Source organism: Diceros bicornis, chromosome 5 (assembly GCF_020826845.1).
Source record: "Diceros bicornis minor isolate mBicDic1 chromosome 5, mDicBic1.mat.cur, whole genome shotgun sequence".
NCBI lineage: Eukaryota > Metazoa > Chordata > Mammalia > Perissodactyla > Rhinocerotidae > Diceros > Diceros bicornis.
In genome coordinates, this window is record NC_080744.1 from 28,893,488 (window position 1) to 28,911,911 (window position 18,424).

Sequence of the window (18,424 nt, forward strand, 5' to 3'; positions counted from 1 at the left end):
GGCAACAGTTCATTTTAACAGTGGCCTTCTGTAGGCAATAATGCTAACAAAATGTCAGAGGGAGCAGGTGCTATTGTGGCCATCGCTGGACTGGGAATCAAGAGATTTGTGTTCTAGTCTTAGCTCTGTCTCTGACTGGCTGTTTCAACCTGGGGAAGTCATCTGAACCCTTTGAACTCACCATCCAGCAAGAAATGAATAAGCAGTTAGGAAAGTGACGATAGCTGTTTGTCTCCAACTGCTAAATTGTGACTAGCAAGCTACAGGCAGGATTGTTCAGGCTCTGTTTAGAGCCTCTAGGATCACTAGACCACAGCATGGAAATCCCCTTCCCAGGCCCTTACAAGAGGCAGTCTCAAGGGGTTATCTGATTGTAATATGTGTTCTAGTCCCTCCCCTGTAGACCAGGTGGTTTCACGTTTTCTCTTTATGGATTTGCCAAAAGCTAAAGTAACAATGCCAGCCCCTCATCACCTAAATGGCTGCACCAGTCCAGCTGGTTTTACGGCAGCCTCCAGAGTGTGCCTAAGAAAGGGAACTCAGAGGCTAGTGCTCTGATAATGAGGTTGGCTAGTGCCAGCCATAGTAACTTCTGTAGTTAATTTGGGTAAGTTTTTATCGTGGCTACAAATGTAGAATGTTGCCACCAAAAATGGCTTCTGACCACTTAGTCCATTCAAATATGTTTGCTAATATGCAAGGAGCAAGTACTGAAGTTACCCGTTGACTGAATTTTAGACAGCAGGGGTTATTTAGTGCTAATACTCTTTAACAAATGTCCCAAGAGGGCATGGAAGTTGATATTAAAGTTTTATGCAAAAGACAGAAGAATATACAGGAACAACATATTAAATCTGTTCGTTGTCTTGTGTCAAGACCTCTTCCCAATACCTCTGTAGGCTGAGAAACAGGGCTGTTTCCCAGATTACAAAGACCAGATGTTAGGGCACAAGGGTGGGAGGGGGTGCTGAACTTTACAGATCACCACAGAGTTTCCTTGTAGTTGTTGACCCTAACTCTGGGGCTGGACAGCTCTTAGGGAAATGTGACCTTACTGCATACATCCCAGGGGTTGGTTTGGATGTTGATTAACTTGATGATACCAATTAACAAATATTTGTTGAATGAATGATGAGGGAGTGTAATCGATTCCATGGGTATGAGTCTCCTTGTCCAGGTAGATATGTTTGTCCATAGGTTGGCATCTACCTTAGCTAATCCACCTCCCAAGGTGAGCAATTCCATACATGGAACCATTGCACAGTACCAATGTGTTAGGAATTAGGTGATTTAAAAGGGTTAAGGAGAGTGAGATGACCACAACACAATCCTATGTAAACTAGCCTTAAACATTGCAGATCTAGTGTTCCAGTTATCTGATGCTGAATAACAAACTTCCCCCAAACTTAGTGACTTAAAACAATGACCATTTTACTGTAATTCTCATGGTTTTATGTGTCATTGTTTTCACTTAAATTTAGGCAGGGTTCAGCTACATGATTCTTCTGTTCCATGTTCATTGATGGAAGTTACTTATTTGTATTCAGCTGGTAGATGGGCTGGTCTGGAGGATCCAAGACACCTTTGTTCATGTTTGGTGCCCTAGGGAGGATGGCTACGAACCTAAGCTCAACCAAAACTGCTAACTGAGGCACTTATATGGCTTCTTCCATGTGGCAGTCCATGTGGACTTACTGCTCAGGGCCCTCAGAAGGAGTATTCCAAGAGTTCTGGGTAGAAGGTGCAAGGTTCCTTTGACCTAGCCTTAGAAGTCCCAGAATATCACTTCTGCCACATATGTTGGTCAAGCAAGTCACTAGATCATCCCAGATTCAAGAAGTAAGAAATCAGATTCCACTTCTCAATGGGAGGAGAATCAAAGAATTGGTGGCCTACTTTAATCTACCATACCTGGTAAGGGAGACAAGTCAGGGAAGGAAAGCTTACAGTGGAAATGTCCCTTGAAGGAAGGTGAACAGAGATGTTAGTACATGTCAACAGGCTGGAGACCAAATGCAAGGTTGTTTTGAGTCAGAGGAGTCAGAAAGAAGAAGGCCCTGTAGTTCTTGTAACCTGCTGATTGGTTTCTGCAGTTGTCAGATGGCCCAGAAGAGCTGCTCTAGGAGGCTGAGTGCTCCTGAGTAAGCACTTGTCCATGTATCACAACTTGTGTGATGATTTGAAGTTGGCAGTGGTTAGACTGAGCAGAAACACAAGCTGTGAACCTAAACGTAATTATTCATAAAGGAGAAAAAAATTAGGAGAAATCAAGGCCTTTGTGTTCCCTGGGTGCTCACACCCTCTCAGCTTCTTATCAGAGGCCTGGCCTTCCCAGTTCAAAGTCTATTCCCTCCAGGAAGTTACTCAAGGTCCCTCCCCCACACAACCCTGTATTTCCTCCCTTAGTGGAATACAGCACTTCTCATAATCTGCCTTGTATTTTTGTGCCTTCTGCATGTGTCTGTCTCCTTCATAAGACCATGAAGCCTTGAGAAGAAGGTATGTTATATACATTTTACATTCTACCCTTTGTACTTGATAGGTGCCTAACAGATTTTTGTTGAATCAAAGTGGGGGAGGACAAAAAGTGTGCAATAAAACTGACTAGAAGAGGTGAGCAATTTTAATAATCATAGGGCCGTTAATAAAGGGGCTCCTAAGGGCTGAGGGGATGGCACTCCTTTGCCCCAGAGAGGAATAAGTCTGGACACTACACTAATCAGTTGGACACTGCAGCTCAGTGTTGCTGATCAATAGTTAGGGGTGTAGTCTGTATATGGAGGACAAAGGGAGTCGTCTTCTAAGAACTTGGAAATAAGGAAAATAAGATAGCTCCATGCGAGTTAACCCAGTGGGGAACAGAATGCCACCTCAGCTCTGGTATAGTTATTTGATTGGCAAAACTCTCTGATTTAATCAATGGCAGTAATCTGAAGAAACATTGCTTAAACTCAAGAGATTGGCTAGGGCTGGCCCCGTGGCCAAATAGTTAAAGTTCCACATGCTCTGCTTTGGCGGCCCAGGTTCACGAGTTCGGATTCAGTTCGGATCCCATGCACGGACCTACACCACTCGTCAACCATGCTGTGGTGGCGATCCATAAACAAACTAGAGAAAGATTGGCACAGGTGTTAGTTCAGGGCTAATCTTCCTCAAGAAAAAAAAAAAAACAAGGAGCATGGCTAGTTTAGAAAAGCAGGACTCAAAGGAACAAATAATGGCAATGTGCATTTAGCACTGTTCACTGGAAAGAAAAGCTGAATTTTGACTTTGTAAACATCTTGCCAATTGAGAGATTTTCTCTGTTGCAGGGCAGAAATAGTTTATCTGGCTCCCTCAAAATCCAACTGAAGTATACTTTAGGGATCAGTCAGTGGCTCTCCGACTGAAACAGAATCTTTGGGAATTGGGCCCAGTTATATATATAATTCAGGTGTGGCAGGGCATTCTTATTAAACTGCAGTGGGGTAGGTAGTTACTGTCTCTGTCTGGGTAATCATTCTAGACCAGTGGTTTTCAAAATTTGGTCCCTGGGTCACCATTATCAGAGAACTTGCCAGAAATGCAAATTCTCAGGTCCTATCCCAGACCTACTGAATCAGAAGTTTTCGAGGTGGGGTGAGCAACAATCCTAGTTTTACTCGGGGGTTCTTACACTTTAGCATATATCAAAATTGCCTGGAGAGCTTGTTAAAACACAGATTGCTGAGCAAGCCCTCAGTATTTGGAAATGCAGACTCCAGGACCCGTCCCGCGGCCTAGATCAGTGCTTCTCAAAGTTGAACATGAGTGGAAATAATGTGGGAATCTTGTTAAATTACAAATTCTGATTCAATAGGTCTGGGGTGGGGCTCGAGAGTCTGCATGTCTAACAAGGTGATGCTGACGTTGCTGGTCCACAGCCCACACTTTGATTAGCAAGACCCTAGGGCAGAGGTTCTCAAACTTGTCTGAATATTAGTATCATCTAGGGAGCTTCAAAAACTATTGAAGTCTTGGTCCTGCTCTGGAGATTATGATTTAATTGATCTGGGGCATGGGCTGGGTTTTGGAATCTTTTAAAGATCTCCAGCAGTTCCAAAGTCCAGGCCTTGCTCTCCTTGAATTTCTTTGCTGCTGCAGCCAACCAGAAAGTAAACTCTAGATCCTCCTCGTCAATCAGGAAGTGGTGGTCACAGCCTGCATCACCGGTCTCTTCAGATCAGATGCTTCAATGTTCATCGGCCTAGCATGGAAGTGCTTACACATGCTGTTCTTTCACTGGTGGGGCAGGGAGTTCCCACAGAGAGCTACAGAGCAGGAGGCCCTAAGGTTGGGACATTTATCTAAGGTGCATTCCAAGGAGAGGAGGCCTTATAGATTTAGGCCTTCGAAGGAAAGTCCTATATGGACTCTCCCCTCTTCTTACTTCCTTCTCAATATACCCCCACTGTACTCTCCCTGCACAGCCTCTTCTTTCAAGTTTCCTAGGGCTGGTGTTCCCTCCTCAAACTCCTCCCCTTCCCCTGTATACACCCTAGGAGGTGGTTCAGAAATTTGTGGAGGCTTTTTTTTATTTTGGCTCTCACAATGGTTAGGGTTATCCATAGACATTTAATGGGCAGGGCCCAAGATTGCTAGACATTCAGCAGCTGTGCAGGGCACTCCTACACTATGAGGAACATTCCCGCATCTCTGGCAACTTTGAATGACTTGCCGGTCACTCAGGTAGTTGAAAACTCATTGTAATTAGGATCTAACCTTATCTTAAACATAAACACAAAGCATTTTATGCATAGTTTAATATACACTGAACTTTTCAGGAATGCCACGACCATGAATATCATAGAATGACCATACCTTGCTTTGTTCAAAAATTTGCCAAAAATTATTCGTCATTTTGGAAAATCATGCCACATCAGCAACTATGTTCATGGTATTTGAATCACCATCATAACATCCCTGTATAAGCTGAATTTGTAGCTGTTACATTCAAGGTGGATTCTTTATAGAGAAGCATGCCTCTGAGTACCACATTATGTCTTCTTGAATGTCATGCCCAAATATTTACATAGATAAACACATAGTATTTTATAATAAATCACCTTCCTTCTACTATCTCTTTATATCGCTTTAGACATTTTATAAATTTTTAAATTGTATGTGTAAATGAAATACTACTCAGCCATAAGAAACGATGACATCCAGCCGTTTGTGACAACATGGATGGACATTGAGAGTATTACGCACAGTGAAATAAGTCAGAGACAGAAGGTCAAATACCGTATGATCTCCCTCATTAAGTAGTAGATAATGACAACAACAAACAAACACACAGAGACAGAGATTGGATTGGTGGTTACCAGAGGGGAACTGGGGAGGGAGGAGGGCGAAAGGGATAATTCGGCACATGTGTGTAGTGATGGGTTGTAATTAGTATTAGAACATGATGTAATCTATGCAGAAACAGAAGTATAATGATGTAGGGGCCAGCCCCACGACATAGTGGTTAAATGCATGCGCTCCGCTGCTGGTGGCCCAGGTTCGGATCCTGGGTGCGCACTGATGCACCGCTTGTCAGGCCATGCTGTGGCGGCATCCCATATAAAGTGGAGGAAGATAGGCACAGATGTTAGCCCAGGGCCAGTCTTCCTCAGCAAAAAGAGGAGGATTGGCATGGATGTTAGCTCAGGGCTGATCTTCCTCACGCACACACACACATACACACAAAAAGAAGTATAATGATGTATACCTGAAATTTATGCAATGTTATAAACCAATGTTACTGCAATAAACAAAAAATTTAAAAAAAACAAAAAAAAGAAACTCTTCACTAAAAAAAAAATAATAATAAAATAAATAACTAAATGGTGTGTGTAGGTAAAATACATTATTTATAAATTGTAGTTCAGGATTGTAAAGGGGACAAAAACATTTGTTATAAAAAAGGAGTGTTGGCTCATATTTGGAAGATAAACAAACACCTAGATAAGGAGAACAGATTGGTGGTTACCAGAGGGGAAGGAGGTGGGAGGAGGGCAAAAGGGGTAAAGGGGCAATGTGTATGGTGATGTATGGAAACTAGACTTTTGGTGGTGAACACAATGCAGTCTATACAGAAGCTGAAATATAATAATGTACACCTGAAATTTACACAACGTTATAAACCAATGTGACCTCAATAAAAAAATAAAATAAACAAAAAAGGAAAAAAAAAAGAGGGAGAGAGTGTTGGGACTGATGGGGTAGGTGGTAAGGGGGCCATCTAAGGAAGGAAGGTGGGATCTGGCTCAATAAATGGAGAAGATAGGATGCCCCTCATTCTGAGCTGAAGCTCAGTCATTACCTGAGAATGAAGGGAACCTTTCCAAGGAAAGGGATATTTTCCAGAAGACAGATAACCTGTCTTACCCCAGATAAGCATATTTCTCCTGCTATTCTCTGTTTGACCCTGCTCTTTATGAAATAGCACCAGCATTACTATCCTACAGGTCACTTGTCACTTTCCTGAGCCTGGTCCCACCTTCTGGAAAACAGTCTGCGTTAGCCATTCAGGATGGCTCCAAATAGATTCTTCGTAATCACGGATCTCTCCCAGATGGACATTGGCCATGCTCTCAGTTCCCTCTGCCTCAATTCGATCGATATCTGCACCTGGTTACAGCCATTGCTGTAGACTTGCCCTCTCCTTTTATTTCTATTTTCACCAAGTGACTTTCGGATGAATTAAAAATTCAACTATCTTTGATACAAGGAAAAAAGGTGTCCAGTTAGGCAGCGAACATGCCAAAATCTTTTTTAAGAAACGGTGATGGAAGATATGACAGGAGAAAGGAGATGAAATTGAGCCAGAGAGGGGAATTTGGCAGAGAGGGAAGCCTGAAGGGCAGGAGAAAAGAGCACCAGGAAGGGAAAAAAAATGGAGTGGGGAGAGACTAAACTCAGGCCCCAGCAGAAGCTGCAATGCCCTCACCGCAGCCGCACTGCAGCCGGGCATCTCATCTCCCCGCGGGCAGCCCCAGGCCCTCGGCACCCATCGGCCCCGCGCCCCGCCCGGACCTGCGCGTCTCCGCCCGCGGGCAGTCTCCTCCCCTCTTCCCGGCCGGCTCCTCCTCCGGCTTCCTCTCTTCCCACTAGCCAGGCGAGGACCTCGGGTCTGGCATCCTGCTGCCGAGAACCGTGAAGCCCCGCGTCTGCCAGCCAGCTTCTCGAGCCCCGGGTGGCTCCGGGGCGGGTCCGAGCGCAGGTAGAAGCTGGCCCTGGCCCTGGGTCTAGGGCGCTGGGCTCGGCAGCCGGGAGCCGGGCGCAAGGGCCTGGCGCAGCCAGTGGTAACCTCCGGAGACTCGGGTGGGGCTGGCGTCGGGCGCGGTGCATCTGCCCGGTTCCTCCCGGCAGTTCGGGGAGGGGTCGTGGTGTGTGAAAGGGAAAGTGAAAAGGCAAAGTGAGAAAGCTAGAAGAGCAGGATGAGAGAAGGGGAGGGACAGTGGCTAGAGGGACACAAGCAAAGGCGGGAGGAAGAGCAAAGTGCGAATGAGTCTCTGCTCTGTGTGCTCCTTGGAAGGAGAGTAGCTGCCATAAGCACACAGTGGGACGAGCACGGTTTGTAATAAACGAAGCCTGGGGTGTGCTTAAACAGGACAGACTAGCATACAGCCAACTTCAAAGGGAGGTGGTTATTAATGTGTTAACACGGCAAGGTCTCCAAGACATACTAAGTGCTGAATAGTGTCCAAAGTATGTTCCTCTTTGTGTAAAGCAAAAAAAGGCAGGGGGTGGGGGTATATACATATATTTGTATATGCGTAGAAAGTGTCTGAAGCTGTTCATATAAAACTGTTAGCAGTCGTTATCTCTGGAGAATGGAACTAGAGATGGGGAGGCAGGGACTTTTACTCTTCTTAAGTCAATTCTGAAATTCCCCACTCCTTTCCCTGGGGGCTTACATAGTGCAAAGACATGAGTACAGGGCACAGAGGCCATCATTCTTGATGTAATGTGTCCACACTGATGTCCAGTGAGATATCCACTGTCCTTTTCTGGTCCTGGATTGTCAGTCTGTTCAAGTCTTCTTGGAAGTATTCCACATTCCTGTCCATAAGCTCTTGCGTATTAAGGATGAAGTGATTGACTTAACGAAATACTTATTCCAAAATACTTAAATGTAAATAGGAGAAAACATTTGCCCAAATAAGTAAATACATTCCTAATGATATAAGTTCAAGCATTCTCTCAGGCAGAGGTTCTTAATTTGCAGTTAGTGGAGAGTCTACGAGATCCATGGATGGACTTCCTGAAAATTGAGTGCAAAATAGTATATACTCATGTTTTTCTGTGAAAAGCTTCCATAGCTTTCACCACATTCTCAAAAGCCTTTGAATCCCACAGACTAGGCATTGTAGAAACAATGACTAACAAGGCTAAAAGGGTCTCTGTCCTCAGGAACTTGTAGTCTGGTGGGACGAAAGACAAATAAACAGGGAATTACAATACAGGGGATGTGTACTATGATAGAAGAGGTAGGGTGTTGTGAGAACGTAGAGAGGGCCACCTAAACCAGCTGGGTGCTGGGTGTCACCAAAGGCTCCTTCAGGGAATTGACTATTAAATTGAGGCCTGCAGAGTGAGATGAAGGTAGAATTTGACCTGGCAAAGGAGGGGTTAGGGAAGAGAGTGGTCTTGGTGGAAGGAAGAGTATTCCAGGCATCTGCCTGTGATAAGATCCAGAGTCAAGAGATACCTTGGTAATTCATAAGCTAAGAAGAGTTTGTGTGGTTGAAGCTTAGAGTTAGATGGGAGTAAGAGATGAAGCTGAGAGATGATCAGAAGCTAGGTTATGTGTGGGATGCTGGGCATACAGAGGTGAACAAGACAAAGGAGCCCTGACCCTCAGAGATTTTATTTTAGTAAGGAGAAACAGTGAGAAAGTAGGCAAATAAGCAAACAAGATAATGTTTTTATCATGATAAAATATGCCAGGTGATGTAGTAAATGGTGGTGGGGTGTGTATCAGGGCGCTCCATTAGGCAGACCTACATTCTCTGCGCCACCTGGACTGGAGGGTTTCTTTTTCTTTTCTTTTCTTTCTTTCTTTTTTTTTTTTGGTGAGGAAGCTTAGCCCTGAGCTAACACCAATTGCCACTCCTCCTCTTTTTTGCTGAGGAAGATTGGCCCTGGGCTAACATCCATGCCCATCTTCCTCCACTTTATGTGGGATGCCTGCCACAGCATGGCTCAACGAGTGGTGCGTGGGTGCATGCCCGGGATCCAAACTTGTGAACCCTGGGCCGCCAGAGGCGGAGCACATGAACTTAATCACTACGCTGCCACCAGGCCGGTCCTGGAGGGTTTCAACAAAGGTGGTGGCCGGCAGAATGGAGAGAGCTGGATAGATTGGAGATACATTGAGGGAGTAGAATCAATAGGATTTGGTAGTTTACTGGATGATAATAATAATAACAAATAATAATAACTTCCATTTATTGAATATTTACTAAGTGCCAGGCACTGCTCTAAGTGCTTAATATATTTTTCCTCATTTATTCCTATATCAACTCTGTGAGGTAGGCATTTATCTCAGTTTTAGATGAGGAAACTGAGGCATAGAGAGTTTAAGTAACTAGCCCAAGGTCCCATCAGGATTCAAACTCAAGTCTGTTTCACTCCAAACCCCTGTAAGCAGAGGAGGCAAAGGAGGGGGAATGGATTTGGGGAAGAGGTATGAGTGGGTGAAAGATGATACATTTGGGAGCTATGGAGTTTTGGGAACCTTTGAGGTCATCCAAGTGCAGATGTCCAATGGGCAAATGGATAAATGAGTATGAAGCTCAGATAAGATCTAGGTCAAGGAATAAATTTGTGAGTTGCCAGCATAAAATGTTATTTGGACCACAGAGTAGGTGAGACCACCCTGGGAAAGTATGTAGGGAGATTAGAATAGAACTCTAAGGAGCATCAACATTCAAGAAATGGCAGATAAAGAACCCCCAAAAAGGTGTTGTCAGAGTTGTAAGAGGAAGACCAGGACAGTAACACCATGGAAGCCAAAGGAAAAGAGTTTCATGAGAGAGTGATCAACAGTGTCATATTCTACTTGAGAGATGAAGTAAGAAAAGGGCCAACATGTGTCTTTTCCTACAGTAACAGGAATTCTATTAGTTACCTAAGAGGACAGCCTTGGAGGAACAGTGGGGGTAGAGTCCCATTTAGTTGGTTGAAGAGTGGGTAGGAGGCAAGAAAGTTGAGGTGGTGAATATAGACAGCTTGATCAAAATGTTTGTTCCTCTGGAGCTAAGAATCCAGAGTCCAGATTACAAGTGTGGCCCCTGTACTATGTTGGGGTCTCACCAATAGTCCTGGGCTCTCCTTTACGCCTTCATGAGAAGACATGTCCCTTTCCTCTCCAGCCCTTGGTTTATTCTTTTTAAACTTCCCTGCTCTTAAGCTTCTGCCATACCTTTTCCCTGCTCTTCTCCCTTAGAATACTCCTTGTGTTCTCTCTGTAGAGTACTCCCTGAATACATCCTTAGAGTGAACCCAGACCTGGAAAAAGAAACACTGTTTGTTCTCTGCCTGCAGGTCACTGGCATTACCAGGAGGGCTGTGAGAAAGATAGACTCCCAGTGCAAACAGTACAGCCAGGTGCTCATCACCTGTCTTTCTCTCCTTCTAGGCATATACTGGTGGGGCTCCAGCCATGGAGAAACTCCATGGGCATGTGTCTGCCCACCCAGACATCCTCTCCTTGGAGAACCAGTGCCTGGCCACACTTCCTGACCTGAAGACCATGGAGAAACTCCATGGGCATGTGTCTGCCCACCCAAACATCCTCTCCTTGGAGAACCGGTGCCTGGTCACACTTCCTGACCTGAAGACCATGGAGAAACCACATGGGCATGTGTCTGCCCACCCAGACGTTCTCTCTTTGACGAATCAGTGCATGGCCACACTTCCTGACCTGAAGACCATGCAGAAACCACATGGGCATGTGTCTGCCCACCCAGACATTCTGTCTTTGGAGAACCGGTGCCTGGCTACACTCCCCATTCTAAAGAGCACTGTGTCTGCCAGCCCCTTGCTCCAGTGTCTCCAGATATCTCACCCAGTGCACGCTGATCTGTGCAACCTGAACACTAGCAACCACCTGCTCTCTGAGCCTCCAAGCTGGAGGGTTCAGTGCCTCTCAGAGGGCCTAGGCCTTCTGACCTGCCCCAAGGCCTTGAAATCCATCTCTGCCACAGAGACAGTTCAGGAAGCAGCTGTGGTAATAGCTCCAGGCACTCGTATTGACTCTAGCCATGTCTGTTGGATGCTTCAGTCCCTAGCTTTCAGTGCCACAGTGTCTCTCTGTGCTTCTCTGTGTCTGTGTACCTTCTCTCCTCAGAGCCCCTTCCTGAGGTGCCCTTTACCCCAGGGCTGTCTTCATCAGCATCATTACTCTTATTGAACATCTAGTTCAGAGATTCTGGACAATAGAGAGAAAATAGGCGCTGTCCTTAGAAACCCTCTGCTTAGGAGGAAAGCCAGCATGATATTGCAGTAGCAGAGTCAATCAAGTGCTTTTGAGGTCTTGACACATCTGCTACACCCTAGCCCACTCCCCTCTATGTGCATGTGCAAACACATGTCCACTTGTACACATCTGTATAAGCACATTTACTGTATGGGTCAGAATCAGTAGAGAAACACACATTCCTTCTGTGTAGACTTGGGATTTGGACTGAGGGAAAGGCTAATCTGAGCCCTATACGGTCTCTGCCAATTGCAAGCCATATAACCTTGAGCAAGACTCTTAACCTTTTGAAGCTTTAATTTTTTCACCTTCAAAATGAGCTCTACCTCATTGAAAATCTACCTCACAGTGTCATTGTCAGGATTACAGCTACTGCCATCTGACATCTATTGAGGGCTTTGCAATTTGATAGAGTGATACATACATTATCCCAGTGAATCTTTTAACGACCCCTTTAGGTAGGTAGCAGGGAAGGAGGAAGCTGAGACTCAAAGGTTAAGCACTCCAAGGTTGGTGGAGGATTGATCTGGGACTTGGCCCTTTTTCTTCTGACTCCAGAATACCTTAATAGCATCATAGGAAGTGTGTTGTGAGGGTCCTCAGGCTCCTAGGCTGTGACATCAATAAGGAGATGAAAGCAGGGGCAAGATCACGAAGCATCTGAGCAAAGCCTCAGAAGGTTGAGTTGGGAGAGGTGGTGTGTGTGACAATGAGAGATCACTGTGTCCAACAGGACAGATCAGTACTGGGGTATGACGGGAAAGGAGTTTAGGTGCTGGAAGATAGATGTGGACTCTTCCTGTCCCGGGGAGCTGCTTTCAGATCTGTCTATGTTTGAGGGGCTATAGGTGCATGCTGTGATTAATAACTGCCACCATCCCCAGGGTCGCTGGTCCTCTTCAGAAGAGAAAAAGCCAGAAGAGAAAGAATGGGCAGAGGCTCCAATGCCTTTTTATAGTCTAAGCTTGGGAGAGGAGGAGGAGGTGGAGGAGCTGGCTCTGAAGCTTACCCCTGGGGACTCTGAGTCTTGTCCTGAGCCCACTGACCAGGCCCTTCAGGAAAAGAAGGTAAAAGTTCCAGAGTTGGGGAGAGGCTGATTGTGGTGGAGGGGGGATTGGGGTGGGGTCGGAGGAGTGGTGACCAAGGGCTGAACCAGATCCCCTCCACAGATGGAAGGGGAAGGAGGGGGCATCACCCAGCTCTTATTTCTGACTTTCTAGTTCCCTTTTCTAACTTCTTGGTTGGACAAACGTCTTCTTGAATCTGGGGTCTAGTCCCTCTGTCTTGATTTTGTAAGTCAGCCTGAGTGAGTTCTTAAGTTGGTCCATATCCCTCTCTCCTCCTTTCTTCCCTCTCGTTCCCAATTCCCAGATGGCTCTAATGAGCTTGCTGTGCTCTACTCTGGCATCAAGTGTAAACATGAAAGATGCAGCTGACCCTACCCAGGCTTCCCTCTTCGAAGTCTGTAGTGAACTTGCCCCCTTGGAACCTGAGTTTATCCTCAAGGTATTGTGGCCTGAAGGAGGGAATGAGAGTGGGAAGTGAGAAGGTAAGGAATGTGGTTGTGGTATGTGAGGGGGATAGTAACCAGCCTCATCTTGGAGGTGGAAGGAGCTTCACTTAGGAAGGGAGTGGGATCTCGAGGTGAGCCTGAGGCCTGGTCCCTGGTGTTGTCTGAGGAGTGGGGAGCATGGGACTGGGAAAGAGTATACTAGAGTTCATTTGTTTAGTAAGTACACAGGCTGAGTACACAATGCTAGGCCTTGAGGGTTATACCAACAGATATAATGAAACTTGGATCCGGCTCTTAAGGAGCTTATGATATTGTTAGGGAAGCAAAACACTCCAAAATATTATATAAATGCAAATACAGTAGCTGGATAGTGAATGTTTTGGAAGCAGAGAAGAGAGGAAAAATGTTTTCTATGAGGCTTTGGAAGATGGCAGGTTATTCAGCAGTTTGAACCCTGGGTAAGTTTTTGATGGACATTGATGGTGAGAGGTCTTCCAAAGAGGGAGGGAAAGGGCCTGGTTGACTTTGGAGGTGCTCAGTAGACTTAGGAGAAGACGTGCTACAAACGGGAATAAGGGTTAGATGCTGGAGGATGTGGTATGCCAAGCCCAGAGGCTTGGACTTCATATTTTATAGACAATATGGAGGGCTCAGGAAAGGTTTTATGCAGGCAGATTAGATAAGCAAGTTAGTTTAGGGCATGAGGCTGTGGGAGAAGAGGCTGAGATGCTGACCCCCCCCACCCTGTGCCCTAGGCGTCTCTGTACACCAGGCAGCAGCTGAACCTCCGGGATGTGGCCAACAAAGTCTTGGCCATTGCTGCTTTCTTGCCAGTCTGCCGCCCCCACCTGCGACGATATTTCTGTGCCATTGTCCAACTACCTTCTGACTGGATCCAGGTAGCTGAGTTCTACCAGGTATGGCACTCACTTTCCTGAGCTTTGGACCTCACTTGGTTCCCTCTCCTTTGCTCACTGCATCCCTGGAAAACGTTCTCAGATAGTTTGGCCTCACTTCTGGCAGGACAGACAGGACAGCTTCTCCCTGTACAGGCTGGGTTGCCCAACAGGGAGAATATGATGGAGAAGGGCTGGGCTGCAGTTTGAGAAAAATTGGTCTTATTCTGGTCCTCGTGTTTACAGTGAAGAAAACAAGAATCAGAGAAGTCTGCTGACGGGCCCAGTACCACAGAAATTGTAATTTTAGAGCTAGGTTGGGACTTGTTCCCTGTTCTGTGCTCTCATGTAACCCCACAGAGTGGTCTTGTTTTGTTTTGGGTCTCCCTCCTGATGGTCTCTTCTCTCTCTGACAGAGCCTGGCTGAAGGAGAGGAGAACAGGCTGGTGCCGCTGCCCGCCTGCCTGCGTGCTGCTATGACTGACAAGTTTGCCCAGTTTGATGAGTACCAACTGGCTAAGTACAACCCTCGGAAGCACCGGGCCAAGAGTCGCCCCCGCCGGCCTCCCCGCCCTCCAGTCAGTCCCTCCCTCAACCCTGGTCATTCACAGCCCAGGCCCCTTTTCTCTGGAAAGGGAGGGATGAAAGAACATGCTGACCCCCAGGGAGTCCCACAGTAAGCATCTGACGTGTTCCTACCACCCAGAACAAAGGGAGTCAGAGAAAGGCAGAGGAGCTGGGTAGAGCTCAGGAGGCAGAGAGGGCAGGGCCTGCCTCTTTCCTGGCTGGCCCCCTTTTTGGTAGAGATGGGCCTTTGGGGCTATTGGAATGGGTCTCTCCAGGGACAGCCTCCATTTCTCTTTTTGAAACTACTTCTCTTGACCCTGCAGAAGACAGAGCATCCATTTTCTGAGACACGACATTTGCCAAAGTGCCTTGAGCCTCTTATAGATGAACAGAAGAAGGTGAGTGCCTTGTACTGGGCTTCTATATGTGCATGTGCAATCTTTCTCAACTAATATTTGGAACAGGGATTCTGTTAGGTTTAGAAATACTAATAGTATATTGTTACTAATAGCACATGCCTGGGCACTTCTCAGCTGTGGTTATGGGGTCAGGTTTTGAGACCATTTGGAAAGGCTCCTTTTTTTTCCCATTTTGCTCCTCTTGGTATTATACTTTACTGACAGGTGGCATGTCCAGCTGGACAAGTGAGATAAAAACATTATGAAATATCTACTTTCCATAGGAAGTTTTAGAAACAAACCAAACAAAATTTTTCTACATTAATGACAAAGAAGGCACTGCTCTTAGTGGTTAAGAGCATAGAATCTGGATTCAGATCACCAGGGTTTGAATCCCACCACAGCCACCACCACCACCTGCTGGCTATGCAACCTTGGCCAAATGACTTAGCCTCTCTTGCCTCAGTTTCCTCAGATACAAAATGTGGGCAAGGGCAGTACTTACTTCATTGGGTTTTTGTGAGAATTAAATCAGTTACTATATTTAAAGTATTTCTAACAATACCTGGCACTGAATAAGTGTTAGCTGTCACCATCATCGTCATTAAAATAGATTATTAGAAAAATGTATATTAGTATTACAAGAAAACACATTCTCTGGGCCAGCCCCATGGCTTAGCAGTTAAGGGCGCGTGCTCCGCTGCTGGTGGCCCGGGTTCGGATCCAGGGCGCGCACCGACACACTGCTTGTCAGGCCATGCTGTGGCGGCATCCCACATAAAATGGAGGAAGATGGGCACGGTTGTTAGCTCAGGGGCAGTCTTCCTCAGCAAAAATGAGGAGGATTGGCATGGATGTTAGCTCAGGGCTGATCTTCCTCACAAAAAAACAAAAAAAAACATTCTCAGTTGATCAACTGATGTTTTCTCTTCTTCCTTAATATATCCCACACTTAGCTCTTCTACCATAGAAGATTCTGAGGGGCAACTTCTTGCAGTTTTTAACTCCTCACAGCCTGCATTGTGCTGATGCCTCCACTTACCTATTCCAAGTCTCAGTGACTTAAATAGAGCTTCTTTTCCCTTTCCCTCTCTCTAAGAGCAAGGTGTTCTCTGTTGGTTCTATCCCCATCTTGTTCTTCAAAAGCCAATCATCCTCTGTTAACCATTGATAGCTCAGTCTTGTGTAAATGAAACACAGTGACCACAAAGAGCCACTATCTTATGCTCACCACAGGGGCTCTTGTTACTGGATGTTTTTACCTCATGTTCCTACCGTTCACCCAGATCTACTTTGGGGAAAGAAATTACCTCATGGGTATAGGATGGTCTTAGGTTCTGCTTTCTGAAGAAAGTGTTCATGGTCATAGATTGAGTGACCCTTGTGGGACTTGGGGATATTTCTGCAGTTTGAGGCGTCCTACAATGCAGTGCCAGAGAAAAAGAATCAGCCAAGGTTCACCCTGAAGAAGTTGGTACAGAGACTGCATATCAAGGAGCCTGCCCAGCACGTGCAAGCCCTGCTGGGCTACAAGTGAGAAGATACACCTGAACGTACATTTCATCTGGGTAACCCCTTGACTTTTCAGCATCCATGGCCCCAATCCCTGATGTTCTCAACCCCAGCAACATTAGTTTGGGCAGACATGGCCTGTAAACATGACTGACTGGCATTGACTGACTCACCTTTCCTTTTCTGAGTTATTTTCAGCTGGCTTTGAAGTGATAAACTTTTCCTCTGTCCCAGATACCCCTCCAACCTACAAGCCTTTTCTCGAAGTCACCTCCCTGGGCCCTGGGATTCTAGCAGAGCTGGGAAGCGGATGAAGCTCTCTCAGCCAGAGACCTGGGAGCGGGAGCTGAGCTTGCGGGGGAACAAAGCTTCCGTCTGGGAAGAGCTCATCGGTAGAGTAACCTTGACCATCGTACTCCCTTCCTCTCTTTGCCATTCATGCCTCTACATTTTGGACCCTGACTAGAAGATTTCCATGGCATGATGCAGTTATTCTCTTGCCTGGTAGTTACGTCACTAAAAGTGATTGGATTTATGAGGTCTACCATTGACCACAGCAAGTGGACAGTGGTGCCTGTGTTGAGTAGCATTGGCATCATAGGTAGATCATTAGTCCAGAGGTGGTTAGGTGGTACACAAACCTTTATCAACAGCATGGTGACAGTGGTACCTTCTCTCTGATTGTATTAACATCTGTGTAACTCATCCAAACAAGGTAGGGCTGGCCCATGGCATATTGGAATCTCCACAGAAACAAATATTTAGGATATAGACATTTTCAGTCACTTGCCCACACTGATAAAGAAAAAAAAGTTTCAAATTGGGGAGGACCAAGTTACTTTCAATCTTCTCCTTCTCTCTGTGTTTTCATTAGTTTATTTTTAACTATAGAAGTCTCTTTCTGTTCCATTTTGTTTTCTTTTACTTTCTCTTTCATCTTTGAAAATTTAAAGTCAACCTCTTTGTGTTGAAAAGTGTCTAATTGTAGACCTTTTGACCGTTTGAGTTGTGTAGACTTCGTGTTCTGGAGCTTCAGAAGCTCGATTGCTCAGAAACCCGAATTACGCAGCTGCTTATTACCCCTCTCACTGTGTGGTTGTCGCTGGGGATGTATGCGTCAGAATCACATGGGAATTAAAAACACACACATACGGGGGCCGGCCCGGTGGTGTAGTGGTTGGGTTTGCGTGCCCCGCTCTGGCGGCCTGGGGTTTGTGGGTTCGGTCCCAGGTGTAGACCTGTGCACCACTTATGAAGCCATGCTGTGGCGGCGTCCCACATGTAAAGTGGAGGAAGATGGGCATGGATGTTAGCCCAGGGCTAATCTTCCTCAGCAAAAAGAGGAGGATTGGCAACGGATGTTAGCTCAGAGCTGATCTTCCTCACCAAAACCAAACAAAGAAACAAAACACACACATACGCACACTGACGTATGCTTGACAACCTCTTCCCCTGTATTTGATTCAACATTGGGTGGAGGAGGATCAAAGGTCCTGGATGGCAGCCAGTATGTGTGGATTATTCTAGTATGCATCATCTCCACTTCCTCCTTCTAAAAATTAAAACTGTGTCATTTATTTTGGCTGAGACAAATGCCCATAGTCTAATGCAGTGGTCTCTAATGCAGTTTTTTGATCATATATTAAAAAAAATTTTTGGAATATACCGAAATATATGTATATGTATTTTAAAAAATTTTATACATGCACTAATAAATTATGTACTTTAGGAAATACATAAAATATAATAATGTAAATATAAATATAAAGTAAATATAAATGAAAAAAAAATATATAAATATAAGCATAAAATATAAAGTAAAATGTAATTAGATATACAGACTTCTCTTTGGAGACCACAGGGCTCATTAATAACTCATCAACAATTTTTTGGAATGAAATCACTGAATTTCTCAATCTACAGGATAAAAATTTATTTTCTAGTATCATAAATATGATATTGGACTTAAGTTCTTATCAAAATGATCTAGAAAACCTTTCATACATAGCAACGGTTGAGAAAAACTTTTGAGTTGACAAAGGACACAATA

General features: G+C 45.3%; 1 protein-coding gene across 1 annotated transcript in view; it reads left to right on the forward strand.

Moving 5' to 3' along the window:
- Positions 1-7,136: 7,136 nt before the first annotated feature.
- TEP1 (telomerase associated protein 1) overlaps positions 7,137-18,424 on the forward strand; it is a 36,551-nt gene continuing 25,263 nt past the window's right edge. Inside the window, exons 1-9 of the mRNA XM_058541073.1 lie at positions 7,137-7,225; positions 10,649-11,239; positions 12,373-12,555; positions 12,860-12,994; positions 13,757-13,918; positions 14,314-14,475; positions 14,788-14,862; positions 16,271-16,395; positions 16,609-16,766. Of these exons, the coding sequence (XP_058397056.1) occupies positions 10,673-11,239; positions 12,373-12,555; positions 12,860-12,994; positions 13,757-13,918; positions 14,314-14,475; positions 14,788-14,862; positions 16,271-16,395; positions 16,609-16,766 (1,567 nt within the window). The 5' untranslated portion in view covers positions 7,137-7,225; positions 10,649-10,672. The remainder of the gene's footprint in view (positions 7,226-10,648; positions 11,240-12,372; positions 12,556-12,859; positions 12,995-13,756; positions 13,919-14,313; positions 14,476-14,787; positions 14,863-16,270; positions 16,396-16,608; positions 16,767-18,424) is intronic.